The sequence below is a fragment of the Lethenteron reissneri genome, chromosome 48, assembly GCF_015708825.2.
Source record: "Lethenteron reissneri isolate LAM-NWPU_2019-01 chromosome 48, ASM1570882v1, whole genome shotgun sequence".
NCBI classification, from domain to species: domain Eukaryota; kingdom Metazoa; phylum Chordata; class Hyperoartia; order Petromyzontiformes; family Petromyzontidae; genus Lethenteron; species Lethenteron reissneri.
The window spans coordinates 3,983,287-4,002,838 of NC_083826.1; the positions used below are offsets into that span (position 1 = coordinate 3,983,287).

General features: G+C 52.3%; 1 protein-coding gene across 1 annotated transcript; it reads right to left on the reverse strand.

Annotated features, from left to right (window-relative positions):
• Window positions 1-935: 935 nt before the first annotated feature.
• Window positions 936-18,130, reverse strand: LOC133354632 (protein O-mannosyl-transferase 1-like). Its single transcript, XM_061571650.1, has 19 exons — window positions 17,847-18,130; window positions 14,754-14,860; window positions 13,779-13,829; window positions 13,316-13,462; window positions 12,740-12,842; window positions 12,178-12,243; window positions 11,520-11,613; window positions 11,057-11,212; window positions 10,681-10,802; window positions 9,842-9,937; window positions 8,892-8,984; window positions 8,346-8,442; window positions 6,472-6,564; window positions 6,173-6,293; window positions 5,560-5,657; window positions 4,828-4,941; window positions 3,709-3,835; window positions 2,754-2,931; window positions 936-2,077 (listed from the first exon to the last, which is right to left on the reverse strand). Exons 1-19 carry the CDS (start codon window positions 17,981-17,983, stop codon window positions 1,900-1,902), a joined length of 2,178 nt encoding a protein of 725 aa, XP_061427634.1. The 5' UTR covers window positions 17,984-18,130; the 3' UTR covers window positions 936-1,899.
• Between the last annotated feature and the right edge of the window lie 1,422 nt (window positions 18,131-19,552).

Sequence of the window (19,552 nt, forward strand, 5' to 3'; positions counted from 1 at the left end):
CCCCCTCTCTCCAACCCCCTCTCCCTCCTGCCCCCCTCTCACCAACCACCCTCTCCCTCCTGCCCCCCTCTCTCCAACCCCCCTCTCCCTCCTGCCCCCCTCTCCCCAACCCCCTCTCCCTCCTGCCCCCCTCTCCCCAACCCCCCTCTCCCTCCTGCCCGCCTCTCTCCAACCCCCCTCTCCCTCCTGCCCCCCTCTCTCCAACCCCCCTCTCCCTCCTGCCCCCCTCTCTCCAACCCCTTCTCCCTCCTGCCCCCCTCTCTCCAACCCCCCTCTCCCAGACTCCCCAACCCCCTCTCTCGTCTCGCTCTCTCCCAGACTCTCCAATCCCCCCCCACCGTGCCGTCTCTCTCCTTGGCAAACCACGTCCCCCCAACTCCCCAGTCTCTCCCTTGCCAATAACCACCAACACCAACCCCCAGCCCGAACATAACCACAACTCTAAAACAATAAAACACTCGCCTAAGGGGCCGTCCATAAATGACGTCACGCGATTTTGGACGATTTTTGACCGCCCCTCTCCATCGTCACACAGCGTCACAAAAAGTCAGACCCCCCCTCAAATATGACGTCACAAATCTCTACCTCCCCCCCCCCAATAAAAAAATGCTCTAAATCGCTTTAAACTATTGTCATTGTAGTGCGTATTTAATGTGCCGCTGCACTCTGATGTTGTAGGAGAAAACATTAAAAAGTATATTTAATTCAGTGGAACGTGTTGTCTATATTTATTTAAAGTTGCGCATTTTGATGTGACGTCACATTTCTCACCACGCCCCTCGTCACAAATGTCTGACCCCCCCCCCAGGTGCGTGACGTCATTTATGGACGGCCCCTAAACGTTCCCATTGATCCTACGTATACTTTACACCCAAGTACGACAGCCACGCTCACTCACGAAGATGCGGTGACACTGCCAAAAAAGCAACGCTCGCTCATGGACATAAAAATTATATATTTAATGCAATCCTCACCACTCGTACACATTAAGAAACTTGGACCCTCGTATGACAGCCACTCCCGAATCATCAATATTTAAATTACCCCACCCAAAGCCACTTCCAAACCTGAGTCGAGTATTACAAAGTGTACCCATTTTACAGCCACTCCCCGCTCATGAATATTTAAATTACCAAAAAATAAAGCCCCACCCACTCGCATTCTTGCAAAGTGCGCGCGGTGAGCACACCCAGTCATGAATCATATTTAAATTGCCCCACTCCCAAAGTCACTTCCAAACCTCTGCACAGTATTATTACAAAGTCGACCTATTTGCCAGCCACTCCAGGATATTTAAATTTCCCTCTGACCTTTATAGTGACACCCGGTCAGTGATGTCGCAGTTTTGTGTTTGCATCATGGTGCGTGAGTGAGTCACCCTGTGTGCATTATAGCCTCCAACGGTGACGATTATCTGAACTGGTCCTGGGCCTTCCCTAGGTCGACTCGGCCTTAAATGAGTACCTGGTGCGGTGTGTAAACATCGCCACTGGGAAGACATGCAGTCGGGCGTGGTGCTGGCCACCCACCCCCTCGTGTGCCGTCACGGCCTTCACAACTTCTCGCTAACAGCACTTGCCCCAACAGTCTGTTAAGGCTATAATACAGGGGGGGGGGGGGGATCTTGTCTTTGTTGCGTGTGTGTGTATCGCAGTGTGGTGCACTGCTTATCACGGTGCGCTGTGTGGTGTGTTATGTGGTGTGCTGTGTGGGGTGCTGTGTGGTGTGCGGTGTGCGGTGTGGTGTGCGGTGTGGGTGCTGTGTGGTGTGCAGTGTGTGGTGTGCGGTGCGGTGTGCTGTGTGGGTGCTGTGTGGTGCGCTATGTGGGTGCTATGTGGTGTGCGTTGTGGTGCGCTATGTGGGTGCTGTGTGGTGTGGTGTGCAGTGTGGGGTGCTACGTCATTGCGTGGGGTGCACGAGGAAGTCCCATCCCTCGCTCCAGCGCAGCGAGGTGAGCTGCTGGGCAGAGAGCGCCGGGGTGCCCATCGAGAGAGGGGCGAGCTGCACGTGGCTCGCGTAGACGGTGGCCAGCCACGCCACGCAGCCAGCCAGCAGCGCGTACCGGCCAGCCAGGGACCTGCAGCACAGAGATGCAAGACAAAGATCTCCCGTGCGTGCGGGCGTACGTGTGCATACGTGTGCGTATGTGTGTGTAAGCGCTACGACCTGACGAGGTGAGCGTGTGTGCGCGTGCGTGCATGTGTAATGTGAGGATATATCCGGCTCACTGACATATCACAACTCGTCACGATGATTGGCTCTGCCGGTCCTGATCCATAGCCAATGGGGGGAAGCCTAGAGGCATGGCCCTGACGTATTGGAAAGGTGACAGCTGTAAGTAGAGGATTGGTTCTGCTGGCTTTGGCCACAGCCAATGGGGAGATGAGTCAGGGGCGTGGTCCCGGGAGCCTACGATGGAGTCTGGAAGATTCCATAGAGGCTAACCAGGATTGGTGGTAAAATACCACGTGACCCGGGTATTAAATAGGGGTGGAGACGAACAACACGTGGTCAGAACTGGAATGAATGGAGGAGGCCACGCGAGAACGGGGCTCCAAGTTGCCACGTGGTTTGCGCGTCTCTCTCTCTCCATCCCTCTCACGCTGCCTGTCAGCAGCGTGAAGGAGAGCTGTAATGAAAAGTGAATAAAAGACCGGATTCCAGAAGTCGCCTCAACAACCTTTATTACACATGCGTAAGTCCTAGGACCTGACGAGGTGGGCGTGTGTGCGTGCGTGTGTAAGTGCTCAGACCTGACGACGTGTGTGTGAACGTGCTCCAGCAGTGCGGGGATGAGCAGCGTGTGGAAGGTGGCCGCGGGGAGGTAGTGGTAGAGGAAGAGGCCTCGCTCGGTGAGCAGGTACGGCACAAAGTGCATCGCCCAGCCGCCCAGGCCCAGCCAGCCGGCCAGCAGGAACCGCTCCCAGCACTCTGATAGCACCGACGCAGAGACACACAGAGACAAACACAGAGACAAACACAGAGACAAACACAGAGACAAACACAGAGACAACCACAGAGACAAACACAAAGACAACCACAGAGACAAACACAGAGACAAACACAAAAACAAACACAGAGACAAACACAGAGACAAACACAAACACACGGAGATGCAGAGGCAAGAGACACAGCCAGTGGCCCAGGCCCAGCCAGAACAAACCTCTCCCAGCACTGATAACACAGAGGCAGAGACACAGAATGGACAGAGGTGGCACGGGGGGGGGGATTTAAGGAATCGAACCAGCGACCTCTGGATCGCGAGTGCAGTACGATAACCATCACACCGCAGCTGCACCTGATGCACAGAAACAAAGATCCCCCGTATAGCCTTAACAGACTGGAGGCGCAAGTGCTGTGAGCAAGCACCTATGAACGCTGGCACCGGGTACTCGTTTGAAGCCGAGTCGACCACAGGGAGGCCCAGGATCGGTTCAGATAATCGTCACCGGTGTTGGTGGCCGTGAGCGGCAATCGAACTCGGGTCACCGGGTTCGTAGCGCAGCGTAGCGCTAACCGCCGCACCACCGCTCCCCAGACGTACACACACGGATCAATGTATCGCTGAATATTGATTTTCTCTGGGTTGCTTGTAAACCGCGTGGAGTGGGCTCGAATCGCGGCGCGCTAACCACTGCGCCGCCTCTCCCCGCAACGCGACACACGGAGCGTGTGATCGGGCCCCTATGGGCTGGCCCCGGCGCTGACCGGCAGGTAGGTCGGAGATGGCGCGCTGACGGCGCAGGAGGTAGCGGACGAGGCACGCGCAGTAGAGGAGGAGGCACACGCAGCCCGACACCCAGAGCAGCGGGTTGGGCAGCAGGTGGATCTGAGCCTGGGAAATAGCAAACACCATCGCCATCATTGACAACTTCAATATCATCATCATCATTATTATCCATGACATCATCATGGACATCGTCAACATCATCGAGTTATCATCATGGACATTAACGACACTTATCAACGTCATCTGCGAGTGTGTATGTGTGTATGTGTGTCTATACACGGCAGCGGTAGTGTCATGGTTAACGTGCTGCACTACGAACCCAGCGACCCGAGTTTGAATCCCGCTCATGGCCAACACCAGTAACGATTACCTGAACTGGACCTGGGCCTCCCCTAGGTTGATTCAGCCTCAAATGGGTACCTGGTGCAGTGTGCAAACATCGCCACTTGAGAGACAAAAGCAACTGGGTGTGGTGCTGGCCACCGACCCCTTCGTGTGCCATTCCGGGCTTCATAGCTGCTCGCAAACATAACTTGCCCTAACAGTCTATATGGGGGGCCTTTGTGTGTATATATCTTCGTGTAAGTATATAGTCCCATTGGTGAGCTCCTCCGGCAGGCAAGGCTGTGTCGGCTGGGTCATGTAGCCCGCATGCCCAGCTACCGCATGCCCAAGCAGTGGGCGAAACGGGCGTGGCACAGGCTGGAGAAAAGATGGGCTTATGTGGTAGAGAAGGATATGGAGCCAATTGAACTTGCTGAAGACTGGTACCGGCGGTGTCAAGATCGGCCTCTGTGAAGGAGGCTCATGAAGGATGCTACTGAGCAGTTGGGCAGAGAAGCAACGCTCACAACAACAAGAGGATACAATTCAGCAAGTTGGCACAGTAGGGGGTACATGTGGTGCATCTGACAGTCATCTTAGTCCATCAACCCATGGCACCTCGGTCTGTCCCGTGACCTCCTGCCAGCAGAGAGCCCCCTCACACTTCACGTGACGGCCTCAAAGTGCACATAGCCTGGCACGAGCGCTATGGTGACGTCACCGTCCTTTGAGCAGCGGCTGTGTGCGCGTGGTGTGTGTAATTGCGAACGCACGTTGGTGTGAGGGTCCATCCAGTAGGCGATGCTGGAGCTCATGCGGAGCCACTGCAGAGGCGTAGAGATGTACCTGTGCTCCTGCTCCTCCACGGGGAATGTCAGCATCTTCCACTGACGCACAAAGACAAAGATCCCCCGTGTACCCTTCACAGACTGTTGGGGCAAGTGCTGTTAGTGAGCAAAAGTGAAGGCCAACACGGCACACGAAGGTGTGGGTTTCCAGCACCACACCCGCCCCATGTTTTTTACACATTGCAAAAGGTACTCATTTGAGGCTGAGTGGACCTAGGGGACACACACATATATACATAAACAGACATACACTCACCCATCCAGACCGTAATGTACTCACTCTCACCTTTCCGTTTTCTCACTTGTTTACTCATCCAGCCACTCACCCTCTAACTCATCCACTCACTCAATGACCACGTGCAATTAAGGCCCATTGACTGAAACGTTGAATTTTATTCACTCACCTCACTCACCCACTCACCCAACCAACCAACCACTCGCTCGCCCGCCCACCCCAGAAGATGCTCACTCACCCATCCACTCATTTGCTCGCTCGCCCGCTCACCCACCTCCTTGCTCAATAACCCATCCACTCCATAACTGGCTCACTCCCCCGCTCACCCTGCCGCTCACCCTGCCGCTCACCCTGCCGCTCACCCCGCCGCTCACCGGCCCACTCACCCCGCCGCTCACTGGCCCACTCACCCCGCCACTCACCTGCAACTCGTAGAACTTGGCGAGGAATCCCAGGTCATGGGGGATGTGCTTGGGGATCGGAGAGCGCAGCTCCTGCTCGCGCTCCGCCTGCTCCTGCGCTGATCCGGGGTAACGCGGGGTAACGCGGGGTAACGCGGGGTAACGCGGGGTAACGCGGGGTAACGTGGGGGTAACACAGGGTAACGTGGGGTTACGCAGGGAAATGTGGGGTAACGCGGGATAACATGGGTAACGTGGGTAATGTGGGGTAACGTGGGGGTAACACAGGCTAACATGGCGGTAACACAGGGTAACCTGGGGTAAGGTGGGGTAACACGGGGTCATGGTGGCGAGTTCTCGGTGCAGGAGTCAGTCTTGGTGTTGTGTACGTGTCGTGGAGTGGCAATAGAGAGGAAGTGTGTTGCGAGTGTTGGTGAGTGTTGGTGAGTGTCGGTGAGTGTCGGTGAGTGTCGGTGAATGTTGGTGAGTGTTGGTGAGTGTCGGTGAGTGTCGGTGAGTGTTGGTGAGTGTTGGTGAGTGTTGGTGAGTGTCGGTGAGTGTTCGTGCCGGTGTTATTGGTAAGGCCGTGGCCGTGGTGCTGTGCTCATGTCGTTGTCGTCGTGTCCTCCCTCACAGCGCCCGTGGCGGTGCTCCTCCACGTTCCAGCGTGACCCAGGGTGGACCGGGCGCAGCGTGAGGTCGGCCACCACCTCCGGCTGCCCGTGGCCCCACTCGGGCAGCACCGCCCCGCTCACCTGCGCCGCACCACGCCCCCCGCACGCACATCAGCGAGCGGCCTATGCCAAGCTAGTCGTGGTGGTGTAAATATAAAGGTAGTGATGAAAATGATGGCGAAATGTAAGGGGATCCGGAGGCAGCAGAGGGGATCGAGGTGGTGGGGAGAGGGGACTGGCGGTAGCGGAGGGACCCCACCCGCAGCACGGCGCTCGTGTTCACGTGGACCAGCTGGACGTCCGACACGATGGTTTTCCAAGAGTCTTTGTCCGAGGCACGGTTCAGCACCTCCTGCATAGACATCAACAGTGAGTGAGTGTAAGCGAGTGAGTGAGTGTGAGTGAGTGTGAGCGAGTGTGAGTGAGTGTGAGTGAGTGAGTGAGTGTGAGTGTAAGCGAGTAAGTGTAAGCGAGTGAGTGAGTGTAAGTGAGTGAGTGTGAGTGAGTGAGTGTGAGTGAGTAAGTGTGAGTGAGTGAGTGTGCGAGTGTGAGTGAGTGTAAGCGAGTGAGTGAGTGTGAGCGAGTGTGAGTGAGTGAGTGTGAGTGAGTGTAAGTGAGTAAGTGTAAGCGAGTGAGTGAGTGTAAGTGAGTGAGTGTGAGTAAGTGTGAGTGAGTGAGTGAGTGTAAGTGAGTGAGTGTGAGCGAGTGTGAGTGAGTGAGTGTGAGCGAGCGAGTGTGAGTAAGTGTGAGTGAGTGAGTGAGTGTGTGAGTGTGAGTGAGTGAGTGTAAGTGAGTGAGTGTGAGCGAGTGTGAGTGAGTGAGTGTGAGCGAGTGAGTGTGAGTAAGTGTGAGTGAGTGAGTGAGTGTGTGAGTGTGAGTGAGTAAGTGTAAGTGAGTGAGTGAGTGTGAGTGAGTGAGTGTGAGTGAGTGAGTGTAAGTGAATGAGTGTGAGCGAGTGCGAGATTGGGCATTGTCACACCACATGCCCAAGCAGCTTATGTTTGGCTGGATAGAGAGGGCGAAACGGGCACGGCATGGGCTGGAGAAGAGATGGACTTAAGTGGTTATGGGACGGTGTGGAGCTGAATGGCAGAGGTCGCAACCGGGTACCCGATACCCGTACCCTACCCGATACCCGGCTACCCGTACCCGGCCGGGTACGGGTAGCCGTTTGCGACCCTGATGCGGCCGGGTACGGGTACAGGTAGGCCGTGAGTCACTGGTGAGTAACCGTTTGTCACTCATTTCGGGTAGGGTACGGGTACGGGTAGGGAACAGGTACCCGTACGCAGCCGGGGTAAGGAATCAAAACCCGTTTGCGACCTCTGCTGAATGGACTTGCCGATGACCGGTACCAACAGTGTCAAGTTTGACCTCTGTGGAGGAGGAGGCTCATAAAGGATGCTACTGGGCAGCCCCAGACTAGGTGCACTTCTGTGACGACTGGGCAGTTGGAGGCAGTTGTAGAAGTGACGCTCACACCAACCATCGAAATGCCGGGTGACTGAAATGCAGCAAAAGACTCAGCTTGCACAGTGGGGAGCCTACAAGTGGTACATCTGCCCGTCAACTCATGGTACCCGGGTCGGTCTCATAACTTCCTGCCAGCAGCGAGCCTTCCACTTCACATCATGGCCTCAAAGCGCACCTAGCCTGGCACAAGCACTGTGGTAATGTCACTGCCACTTCGTGGCGAATGGTGGCTGTTATTTTTGTCCTGTGGTTTTGCTTTTCAGAGTGGATGTGCATATAAATGTGTGTTTGTGAGTGTGTACTATTGTGTGTGTGTGTAGTCAATTGCCTTCAACAAACTTTTGGGACAAGAGTTATTCGCGAACACCTATGGAGACCGGCACGGCACACGAGGGGATGGGTGGCTAATGTTACGCCTGGCCGCCTTTGTCTCCCCAGTGCTGATGTTTACACACCGCACCAAGTAATAATTTAAGGCTGAGTCGACCTAGGCGAGGCCCAGGAGTGGTTCAAATACTCATCACTGTTATTGTTCATGAGCAGGAAGCAAACTCGGGTCGCCGGGTTCCTGGCGCAGCACGTTAACCGCCAGACGATTAGTCTGCAGACACACACATCTACATACGCAGTCACACTCACACCCGCGCGCGTCACACTCACCACGCGCCACCAGGGCTGCGCCTGCATGGATATGTTGTAGTCCACGTAGCAGGACACCTCCTGGCATGTCGGCGTTATCGGCGCCGCCACGTTGTGACTGCGCCCACGAGACGGGGGTCGGGAGGTCAGGGCCCTCACCACCAGGGACGGCGAGCGCGGCGCGTGGTGTGCGGTATGCTGCTGCTGCTGCTCCTGCTGTGGCGATGGGGTGGTGCGGTGTGCCGTCTGCGGGGTGGTGTATCGTGGTGCGGCGAGGTGTGGGACTGTGTCGTGTGGCGCGTGTCGTGTTATCCGACGTGGTGTAGTGTGGCGCATTACGTGTGGTGTGGTGGTGTGGTGCAGTGCGGTGGTACGGGGTGGTGCTTTGGTATGGTGGATATCGGTGTAGTGGGCAATGGTGTAGCGGTGTAGTAGATTTAACACGTAGGCTTTAACACGTAACCCAAAAAACCTCTAATATGGAGTGTAGTGGATGCTGGTGTAGTGGGTACTGGTGTAGCGGCGTAGCGGTGTAGCTTCGTAGTGCTGTAACGGTGTAGCCGGCACCTGTTGAGGAGTCTTGTCGACATGCCGTGGAGGAGCTGCACGATATCACCGTGCCGCACGGGGACCGGGGGAGAGTCGACCACCAGGGACTGACTGCACCGCACACGACCACACAAACATGATTGATATCACAAGACAAAGATACCCCGTGCAGCCTTAACAGGCTGTTTAGGGCAAATGCTGATTGCGAGTAGCACTTATGAAGGCCTGCACAGCATGAGAGGGGTGGGTGGCTAGCACCACACCTGGCCGCCTTTGCCTCCCCAGTGGCGATGTTTACTACACATTACACCAGGTACTCATTTAAGACTGAGTTGAACTAGGGGAGGCCCAGGACTGGTTAAGATATCACCGATGTTGGCCGTAAGCAGGTTCGTAGCGCAGTGCGCCAAGCACTGTACCACCGCTCCCCACTAACGTCATACACACCACACCACACACACCACAAATACTATACCCACCATAGCAACACAACAGGGCCCCATGTGGTGAGCATTGTGGTGACGAGTCACCCGTGGGGAGAGGAGTCCCCTGTGCGGTACCGAGTGGTGACGACTGGGTGGTGAGGAGTCACCTGTGTGGGTGAGGATCGGGTGGGGAGGAGTCATCTGTGTGGTGAGGATCGGGTGGTGAGGAGTCACCTGTGTGGGTGAGGATCGGGTGGTGAGGAGTCAACTGTGTGTGGTGAGGATCGGGTGGTGAGGAGTCATCTGTGTGGTGAGGATCGGGTGGTGAGGAGTCACCTGTGTGGGTGAGGATCGGGTGGTGAGGAGTCACCTGTGTGTGGTGAGGATCGGGTGGTGAGGAGTCACCTGTGTGTGGTGAGGATCGGGTGGTGAGGAGTCACCTGTGTGGGTGAGGATCGGGTGGTGAGGAGTCACCTGTGTGGGTGAGGATCGGGTGGTGAAGAGTCACCTGTGTGTGGTGAGGATCGGGTGGTGAAGAGTCACCTGTGTGGGTGCTTGACGATCCACCAGTTGTTGATGTCCTTGTATGGGTAGCAGGTCACCTGCTGCTGGTGGGAGCTGCCTTTCTTGTTCACGTACCTGGGAGTCACGAAGGGTCATGGTGGGGGGGGGGGGAGGGTAGGTGAATGTGTGTGAGTTATTGCGTAGACCAGTTACAATTATCCGAACCTAAGTCGACTCAGCCTCAAATGAGTGCCTGGTGCGGTGTGTAAACATCGCCACTTTGGAGAGAAAACCCACCCCTCGTGTGCCGTGCCGGCCGTCATAGGTGCTTGTGAAGAGCACTTGCCCAAAAAGTATGTTGAGGCTATACTGGGATCTTTGTGTACGAGTCAGTGTGAGTATGTCAGTGAATGAGTGTGTGTGAGCGAGCGGGTGAACGAGTATACAAGTACGTTGAATCTTCTTGGTTCTTTCGGTAAAGTCACGTAGAAGGGAAATAATTAAATAATAAAAATAAAACATAATAAAATTATTCTCACGACGTTTCGGCCACAACGCAAGCAGCCGTCCTCAGGTGAAGAACAGGTCTGTCGGAAAGACAGTCTGGGTCAAATCAAGTCAGACGCTGTCTTTCCGACAGACCTGTTCTTCACCTGAGGACGGCTGCTTGCGTTGTGGCCAAAACGTCGTGAGAATTGTATTTTATTATGTTTTATTTTTATTATTTTATTATTTCCCTTCTACGTGACTTTACCTAAAGAACCAAGAAGATGAATCCCTGCAGCCACGAAAGCTTTAAATCGAAATTTAAGTACGTTGAACTTCTTTCACACCGTACGTAGCCAATGGTGCTGTGTGAGCGAGCGAGCGAGACGAACGTGATGGGGTAGACGTCCCGGTGGGAGTGCAGCCAGCAGGGGGTGTGCGCGTTGCGCAGCGTCACTTGCGAACCAAACGCCACCTCCAGCGGCTGGCCCTGAGTGATGCGAGCCAGCCCACCCTGCACACACACACACACAGAACCCCCCGTATAACCTGTACTAGACTTTTGGTGCAAGCGCTGTTGGTGTGCACCTATGAATGCACGGCATACGAGGTGGTGGGTGCCTTTGTTTCTCCAGTGGTGATGTTTGCACACCACACCAGGTACTCAGATGAGACTCCCTGTATGTTTTACCCATGTTCCCCCCGTGTCCCCCCGTGCGTCTCCCCGTGCGTTTCCCCCCATGTCTCCCCCTTGCGCGTCTCTCTCACCTTGAGCGAGGCCTGGAAGGCGCTGCTCATGAGGTGGTCGTGGGGCCCCGTGTTTTGCAGCAGCTGCAGGTGAAGCCAGAAGGTGGCGACGTAGAGTAGCAGCGGCAGCAGCAGGAACCCGGCTACCCGAGCCACCACGTGCGCACACACGCACAGCTGCACAAGCAGGCACGCGCGTGTGTGTGTGTCAATACACAAGCACACACAAAGGTTACAGACACACACAACTGCGCTCACACTGTCATTGGTGGTGAGTGAGAATCAAACTCGGACTGACCGGGTTTGTCGCGTTGTGTGCTTAATCACTACACAAACGCTTCCCACTTTTGTAGCCACACACACACACGCAGTCTTGCGTTCCATGCATATCCTGTGTCATTTCTCTTGTCCCGTGTCCCTGTGTCCCCCTCTCTCCATGTCTCCGTGTTCCGTGTCCCCCTCTCTCCACGTCCCCGTGTCTCACGTGAGTCAGCGTGCGATCTCCTGCCAGACGCCAAATGTCGCTCGCCGCCAGCGTGCACACCAGCAGAAGGGTGAGAACACCCGTGTATTTCACCCTGCGTACACACACACAGCAGAGTGAGTGGGGCTGGTTCTACAGGGTAGGTCAAGCAACTTGGAGGTTGGGAATAGAACATGACAGTAAAGCATTGTAGTTATAATCAGGAAGAGGAGGTGGCATGGGGTGGGACTTGTGCAGATTTGAGAAGGGTAGTGTTAGTGGTTAGGGATAATGGGGTAGTGGTCGTGATAATGGGGTAGTGATACTGGTACTGAGTGGTAGGGATCGTGTTATTGCTAGTGTATTTGTAGGGGCAGTGTTAGCGGTAGCAGTTGCAATAACAATACCGGTGTGCTGTACTAGTAACGAATTGGCATGTTCTGTGTACGTGACAAATCTTTCTAATTGGCTGTGTCGGTTGGTGGCGGGTTTAACGACACATTTATATTTACGCGATCTAACCCAAAAACCTCTATTATGGATAATATGGGCCGCGAAAGCCTACTTGAAAAACCCTACTACCAAGCAAAATAAAAAATGAATAACCAAAATTAAGAAATGGCACCAAAACAAAAAGCATTTTAGTGGCAGGGGTCGCATTGGGGTTACGGGATTTTACCCAATCGCAAGTCCGCATGCCGTTCCCGTGGCTAGCAGCCACCCCCACCAGCTCACCGAGAATGACCTGCAGAACGAACACAAATGACAAAAACAAAGATCCCCCACGTAGCCTATAACAGTCTGTTGGGGTAAGTGCTGTTCACAGGCACCAATGAAGGCCAGCACAGTGCACGGGTGGGTAGCAAACACCACGCCCGGCAGCTTTTGTCTCCCCAGTGCTGATGTTTACAGACCGCACCAGGTACTAATTTGAGGCTGAATCGACCTAGGCGAGGCCCAGGTCTGGCCCAGATAATCGTCCCTGGTGTTGACCGTGAGCGGGAATTAAACACGGGTCGCCAGGTTCGTGGTGCAGCGTGCTAACCGCTACATTACAGCTCTGCGCACAGAAACACACACGTGCAAAGACTATCAAACATATACACACAAACACCATGTCTGGTAGGCTCAACGCACCTGTGCTTGGCCAATGTGCTCCAATTCTAACCACTACCCTCCCCGTGACTCTGCCCCTAACCAACTCGAACCCCAACCGGTGTAGACACTGCAGGTGCCCGTACCGCGCTGTGCGGAGTTTCAGGGCGCACAGCACGGAGAGAAGCGAGAAGCAGATGAGAAGTGGCTCCAGCAGCACGAAGCGAGACTGAGTCAGCAGCGCATTGTCTGTTCACACACACATGCACAAAGACATAGAGGCACACACACAGATATACACAAAGACCGCATTGTCTGTTCACACACACAGACACACACACGCACAAAGACATGCAGGCACACACACAGAGATACACAAAGACCACATTGTCTATGCACACACAGAGACGAAGACATACACACAAAGATATACAGAGACACACTCAAAGATATATACACCACACATAGATATATACACAGTCCATTGCCTGTACACATACACAGTGGGTATGTTGATACGAGTCTGAATATCACTGGGTTAGGATCTAGGTGGGTTTGCATTGATCTGGGTGGGTCCGGGCAGTTATTGGTGAGGCTGGGTTGGTCTGGATGCCTTCTTGTGGATCCCCATGGGTCCCTATTGGTCCCCGTGTCCCTCCTTGTCTCCCCATGGGCCCCCTTATCTCCCTGTGGGCCCCGTGTCTCCCCATGGGTCCCCGTACCCATGAGCATCAGCAGGCCGGCGAGGATGGCGCCGAGGGGGGAGAGTCCAAGCTGCGTCGAGATGAGGTAAGCGAGTGGCACGGTCAGTGCCCCGCACAACGCCGGCACGGCGCGCAGGGCACGCACGGGCACTGCCGCGTTATACTCTACAGGGAGACGCACGGGGACAAGTGGGGAGACACGGGTTAGCACGGGGAGATGTACGGAGGTACGGGGAGGCATGGGAAGATATGGAGATGCACAGGAAGGCACGGGGGGATACGGAGAGACAGATAGACAGGTACATAGATGGATACTTCATAGATTGACAGGTAGATTCTAGATAAGCAGGTAGATAGTCTAGAGAAGGGAATGTAGTTAGAACATGAGTCTGTGTTTATGCTATGAAGCCAGGAGAGAGGATTGGGGAGAAAGGGGAAGGAGCAGGACAAATGGGGAGAATTCCCCCCCTGGATTTGTCACCTGCTCCAATTCGCTCCCACGTGAAGTTTCCATTGAAGTCACCCAGGTATGCTGTGGGGGCGGGAGACATGGGGAGATGTGGGTGGGGGAGGAATTAGATAGGTGAGACATGGGGAGATATCGGCACAAGGGGCATGACAGATATAGCGCCGAGCGGATTGGTGCAGACACTTGCAAACGAACGAGCACAGCTGGTAGTCAACCCTTCAAAGCACGAGGCTATTGCGAAGGAAGGCAGAGATTGGCACAGTCTACCGTGGTTTTACAGTGGGAAGGTGCTGTGTAGCTTTTACCTAATTAAGTCGTTTCCGAGTACTTTAGCATTCAACTTTGGACCGCGATGTGACACCCACACCATGGCCTACTCTTTTTAGAATACCTTCATGGGGATTTTTCACGTCCACTGCGAAACAGATCACACTCAATAACCGTATTCGGTACACCCGCATTATTAAACAGGTCGGCCGCATTTCTCGAACCGCGATCTTCTGCAATGATCGGCGTGCCACCCCCTCCGCCTAGGTAGCCATATGTTGCGGCACGCTGTTCGGTTGGAGGGTTTAGATCCGGTTTGAGCAACGAGGTAAACATGATGATACATTTCTTCGCAAACACTTTTGAAGAGACAAGGGGGAGACACCGGAAGACGCGCAGAAACCACGGAGTCACACGAGGAGACAGGAAGATGTAGGGCAACACAAGGTGACACGGGAAAAATGTGGTTGCACAGTGGTCACACGAAGAGATAAAAGGAGACACGGGTGACACAGAGACACAGAGACATACGGTGACACAAGGAGACACAGGAAAACAGCACGGGAGATGAACGCGATCACAAATTTGTGTAACATGTGTTACACACGTGTTACACGTAGAAGGCGACTGTCTCCAACTGCCCTGTAGCCTCAAATTCCACCTAGCCTGGCACTGCCCAGTAGCGTAACACATGTGTTAGACGTGTGTGTGTGCTCATACCGCCCAGCGCCAGCAGCATGTGTCCCAGCGGGGGCCCACTTTGATCCACGAAGAACACCCCATTCACATAGAGACTCACAAATTGCCCGTAATATACTTCATCAAATCTGTACGCACAGAAACACACACACACACACGTATACATAACTTCACAAACATATAGAACAGGCGCTATTCTCCACTTCGTGGAAGAGACATCACCGCAGTGATTGTACCTGGGTAGGTGCACTTCGAGACTATCACGTGAAGTGTAAAAGGCTCACTGCTGTCAGATTACGGGACAGACCCAGGTGCCATGGGTTGACTCAGATGACTGGCAGATGCACTGCCTGTGCTCCCTGCTTTGTCACCTTGCTTGAGTTTTAGCCACCCGTCGCTCCACGTGTTGTTGTGAGCGTCGCACCTCTGTCTCCAACTGCCCTGTAGCCTCAAATTGCGCTTAGTCTGGCACTGCTCAGTAGTGTCCTTCACGAGCCTCCTCCACAGAGGCCGATCTTGACACCACTGGTGCCAGTCAATCATTTGCAAGTCCACTTAATTCCAAAGCATAATGGCATAATACAATAAAATACGTTGTCGATTTTCACGATACGATGTTGTATTAGACATTATTATTGAATTGTTTTTACGCTTGGACATAATTCCAGTGCAGGGGGAGACGACAGATATATTACGAATATGAAAGGAAAATAAATCAAAGGTTGAAAAAATACACAAAGCTGCGTGGGGAGGAGGTACATGTTTGAAATCACAATCAGAAAAAAATCTGTAAAATATAAAGAACTCCACGCAGAAGTATATTAAGGAATAATTACAGAAAGAGGAACACACGGAGGAGAGAACAAATCGAAGACATCATTGAGATTAACAATTGACTGTTGGGTTTGGTTGACGAACCAACAAAATATATTACGGTTTCGATGTATTAACACTAGCTGCAAAAAACAAAAACACCTCTCACATTAAGTGGCTTTGGCAAGAAAACAAAACTAGACAGCCAGTTTTGTTTAATCATGTTTAGCTTCTTTTTCACACGCTGGTTTCCTGCTATAAGTTTTACCCACCAAGCAACATAGCAGGAGGCTGTTTCTTCCTGACCTGCTTTTTTGCTTTTACCATCTACATGGCAGTGGCTCGGTCGCATTAGCAGCAGTTGCACTTTAACAACTCTGGCACCCCCCCCCCCCCCCCTCTCAGCCAGTCTACATAACAAAGGCTCAGTCCTTTGTTATGTAGACTAGCCGTAGTTTCAGCCGCACCAACCTTACCATCATAATTAAAAGGGGGCCTGTCCTGGCTCCTCCCCCCTCAACCAGTATATATACGGGATAGGATCTCTTGGAATTTCTCATTTACTTGATACAGCTATCGTGCTGTGACGGTTCCACCTGAAGACGGAAACTTGTGTTGCCTCCGAAACGTCGTGATTTTTATTTTATTTTACTTTTATTAATTTAAATTTTTTAGCTACGTGACTTTACCGAAAAAACCCAAGAATATGAATCCTTGCAGTCACGAAAGCTTCAAATCTAGAATTAAAGACACAAAACTGCTCAACGGGATGATGACCGAAAATGTGCCTGGACATGGGGTGACAGCCAGCACGAGATAACGCACAGAGGATTTCCGCCACAAATAGACTGCAATTGGAGGGCCAAGATGCTATGTTTGGCTGTGGCGTCAGCAATTATTGCGATTTCACACCCTGCACATTGACTTACATTGTCAAGGTTTACCACTCGTCAGCGACCTGTAACCCCCGATTGAGCAGTATAGACGATGTGGTTGACTCTTTGAGGACATGCCGGCTTGTATATTTTTTAGTGCCCTGCTTTGCAACCCACCACGAAAAAATTAACCCGTAAAAACTAAGTTTTTCACTATAAATCCTCTATATGCGTGGCATCGGTTTTATTTTATTATTCATCTCTGTTTTTCTTGAGTAAGAGTTCCATTTTTTATCACATTGGTATTTTAAATTAAATATGAAAATTTTTTTTTCCTAAAAAGTGGAAATTTTTTTATTTTTTTTCACGAAAATAAGTTGTCACGCACAACGAGTCTGTGTGCAAAATGTCAGCTCGATTGGATCACGGGAAGTGGGTTAAAAAACGATCGAAAGATTTGCACGGTCGTAAGCGCGCAAGCAAGTGAACTTAATATAAAGGATTTAAATAAGTATAACCCGTAAAAACAAAGTTTTTCACTATAAATCCTTTATATGCGTGGCGGCTAGAGCCCTCTCGTCCTCTGGCTTGAGATGGCTGCCACCTATGGGTCAGATGATTGTCTGCCAGTATTAAGCAATTGGTAATTAAATATTTAATTTGTTTTCCCTAAACAGTGTAACATTTTGGGAATTTTCTTTTCACGAACATTAATTGTCTCGCACAACGAGTCTGTGTGCAAAATGTCAGCTCGATTGGATCACGGGAAGTGGGTTAAAAAACGACCGAAAGATTTGCACGGTCCTAAGCAAGCAAGCAAGCACGCAAGCAAGCAAGTGAACTTAATATAAAGGATTTTTAAAAAGGTTGTCACTCTGATCACACCACTCACGCTCATTACACACATCACGTCGACTGCACGCACCACAAGTCTAATAAACAACATACACGGTGCGCATCACACCCACCACACATCTCATAATCACAACAAAAACCATCGTTCGCCACCGAGTGACAGGGACGTAACCACAGCGCTTGTGCCAGGCTAGGTGCACTTTGAGGCCACTTTAAGTGCCGAAGGCTCTCTGCTGGAAGGATGTCACGGGACAGACCAAGGTGTTATGGGTTCACTTAGATGCCTGGCAGATGCACCACCTGTGCTCCCCATTGTGCCAACTCGCTGTAGTATTTTAGATGTGCTCCTTGTTTTTGGAGCGGTTGCCATGTTTCATCATTTTTTTTTCATGTCACCGTGTCTCTCTGTGCTTGTCTTTTCCCGTGTCGCCCTGTCAGTGTCTCTCTCCCCACCCCCTCGCTCTCCCTCCCGGTGTCCCCATGCGCCCCCCTCGCCACCGCATCTCTCCCTGTCCCTATCCCCACGACCATCGGAATTCCGCCCGTCCCCCCCAACGTCTCCCCCACTCACACAACGGCGCCGGGGTACGCAAGTCCCCCTAGTCGGCTCCACAGCGCCAGCAACGTGAGCAGCACGAGGCCCACGTCCACCTCGACGCTCAGCCGCACGGACAGAGGCCGCTTGGGCAGCGCCAGAATGTTCTCCATGTCTCCCCGGAGCGCGGCGGCCGCGATTCGTGGTCCTTCTCTCCAAGCGCACCGACCTCGCCTGGTTCCACTGCCCGAACCGCGCAGTGGGAGCCGGGGGACGGGCAGGCTTCTCTTCCTCTTGGGAAGCAGGCCGGAGGAAGTTGAAGGGCATTACGGAAGCCGCGATGCGGATCGCAAATTGTTTTTTAAAAACGCGTTTTGAATGGGAATAGCAATCACGTTCCAGCTGCGTGTTTAAAGGGCAACATGCATTCAAATTACTACAGGAAATGTAACGCATCGTTGTCAACCCATATACGGGTTACCCCGTATTCTTGTACACGGAAATTGAGTTTTTAGGTCCATGCGGCGTACAAACGTTTCAATGCGGGCAAAAAAAGTGGTTTATTTGTTTGTGTTTCTCCCTTGTGATGGAACTTTGTAGGATGAACGTTGAGATTTATAAAGGCACGAGATAACCAATAAGGTCTGAATAAGGTAGGCACTGATTAGGGGGTGACAGGTATGGTAATGTGGATGCAAATAACCAATTCACCATATTATTGGTTCTTTCGGTAAAGTCACGTAGGAAGGGAAATAATAAAATAAAAATATAAAACAATAAAATTCTCACGACGTTTCGACTGCAACACACATAATCATCATCAGGTGTGAAGTCCACAACAAGAAAACGTCGTGAGAATTTAATTGTTTTATATTTTTATTATTTCCCTTCTACGTGACTTTACCGAAAGAACCAAAAATATGAATCCCTGCAGTCACGAAAGCTTTAAATCAAAACCAATTAACCGTTAAACGTGGCACTTAAGTACAAATTACCAGTCACAGCGAGGCAGTGTGTCATTCAATTAACACGTAGAAATTACAAACGTAAATTAAATGCCACGCACTATTTGAATTACGTCATTTGGACGCTTAATTTCGCATTCCAGATCTACTAGTGAGACTCGAGTAAAGTGAATAGCAGTAACCACGGCCATAGAAAGGAGAGGTGTGGTAGATGCAGTGTGCCGGGTATAGAAATATGTGCCCAGTGGAGTTGGTGAATACCTAGATATGAGTAGCCATAGCGAGAAGATGTATACTGGACGTGGTGTGCCGGGTAGGGAAATACGTTGACGAGTCGCCGATTCCGACTGAGCCAGCTGACGCGAAGCCGTGGGTGCTAACACGCGTGGCACCAACACGTGTGGCACCAACACGCGTGGCACCAACACGCGTGAAATCCACACAGAAGTGTGAATTTCAAAAGTTATTTTGGGCCGGACTTTTGTTTGCTGGAAATGTATTTCAGTGAATATCCGATGTTTGTTGCACTGTTTTCCATTTATACTCTTAACGGAGATATTTTTGCACCAATTTATATCTGGTTTTATTTCTGTCCCATTGTTATCTCTTTCACCTTTGTTGCATTGCTGCGCTTGTTTTTATCTTTTTAAAGAAGTCCGTTTGGTGACCCGGGTGGTTTTGACCAACGAGACTCATCCTTGTCCCTCGAAGTGCTCACCCGGTTACACGAAATAAACTTGAGCCACCAATACGCGTTGCACATACATCCGTCACAAG

What these genes read in the sequence shown, in the direction of transcription:
- LOC133354632 (XM_061571650.1), bottom strand. Translation starts at nt 17,983, where the DNA reads ATGGAGAACATTCTGGCGCTGCCCAAGCGGCCTCTGTCCGTGCGGCTG. An exon ending in CCTTCCAGGCCTCGCTCAAG is followed by an intron (nt 10,803 to 11,056) that starts GTGAGAGAGACG and finishes GTGTGTGTGCAG; the next exon opens with GGTGGGCTGGCTCGCATCAC. An exon ending in CCAAGTTCTACGAGTTGCAG is followed by an intron (nt 4,942 to 5,559) that starts GTGAGTGGCGGG and finishes TTTGTGCGTCAG; the next exon opens with TGGAAGATGCTGACATTCCC.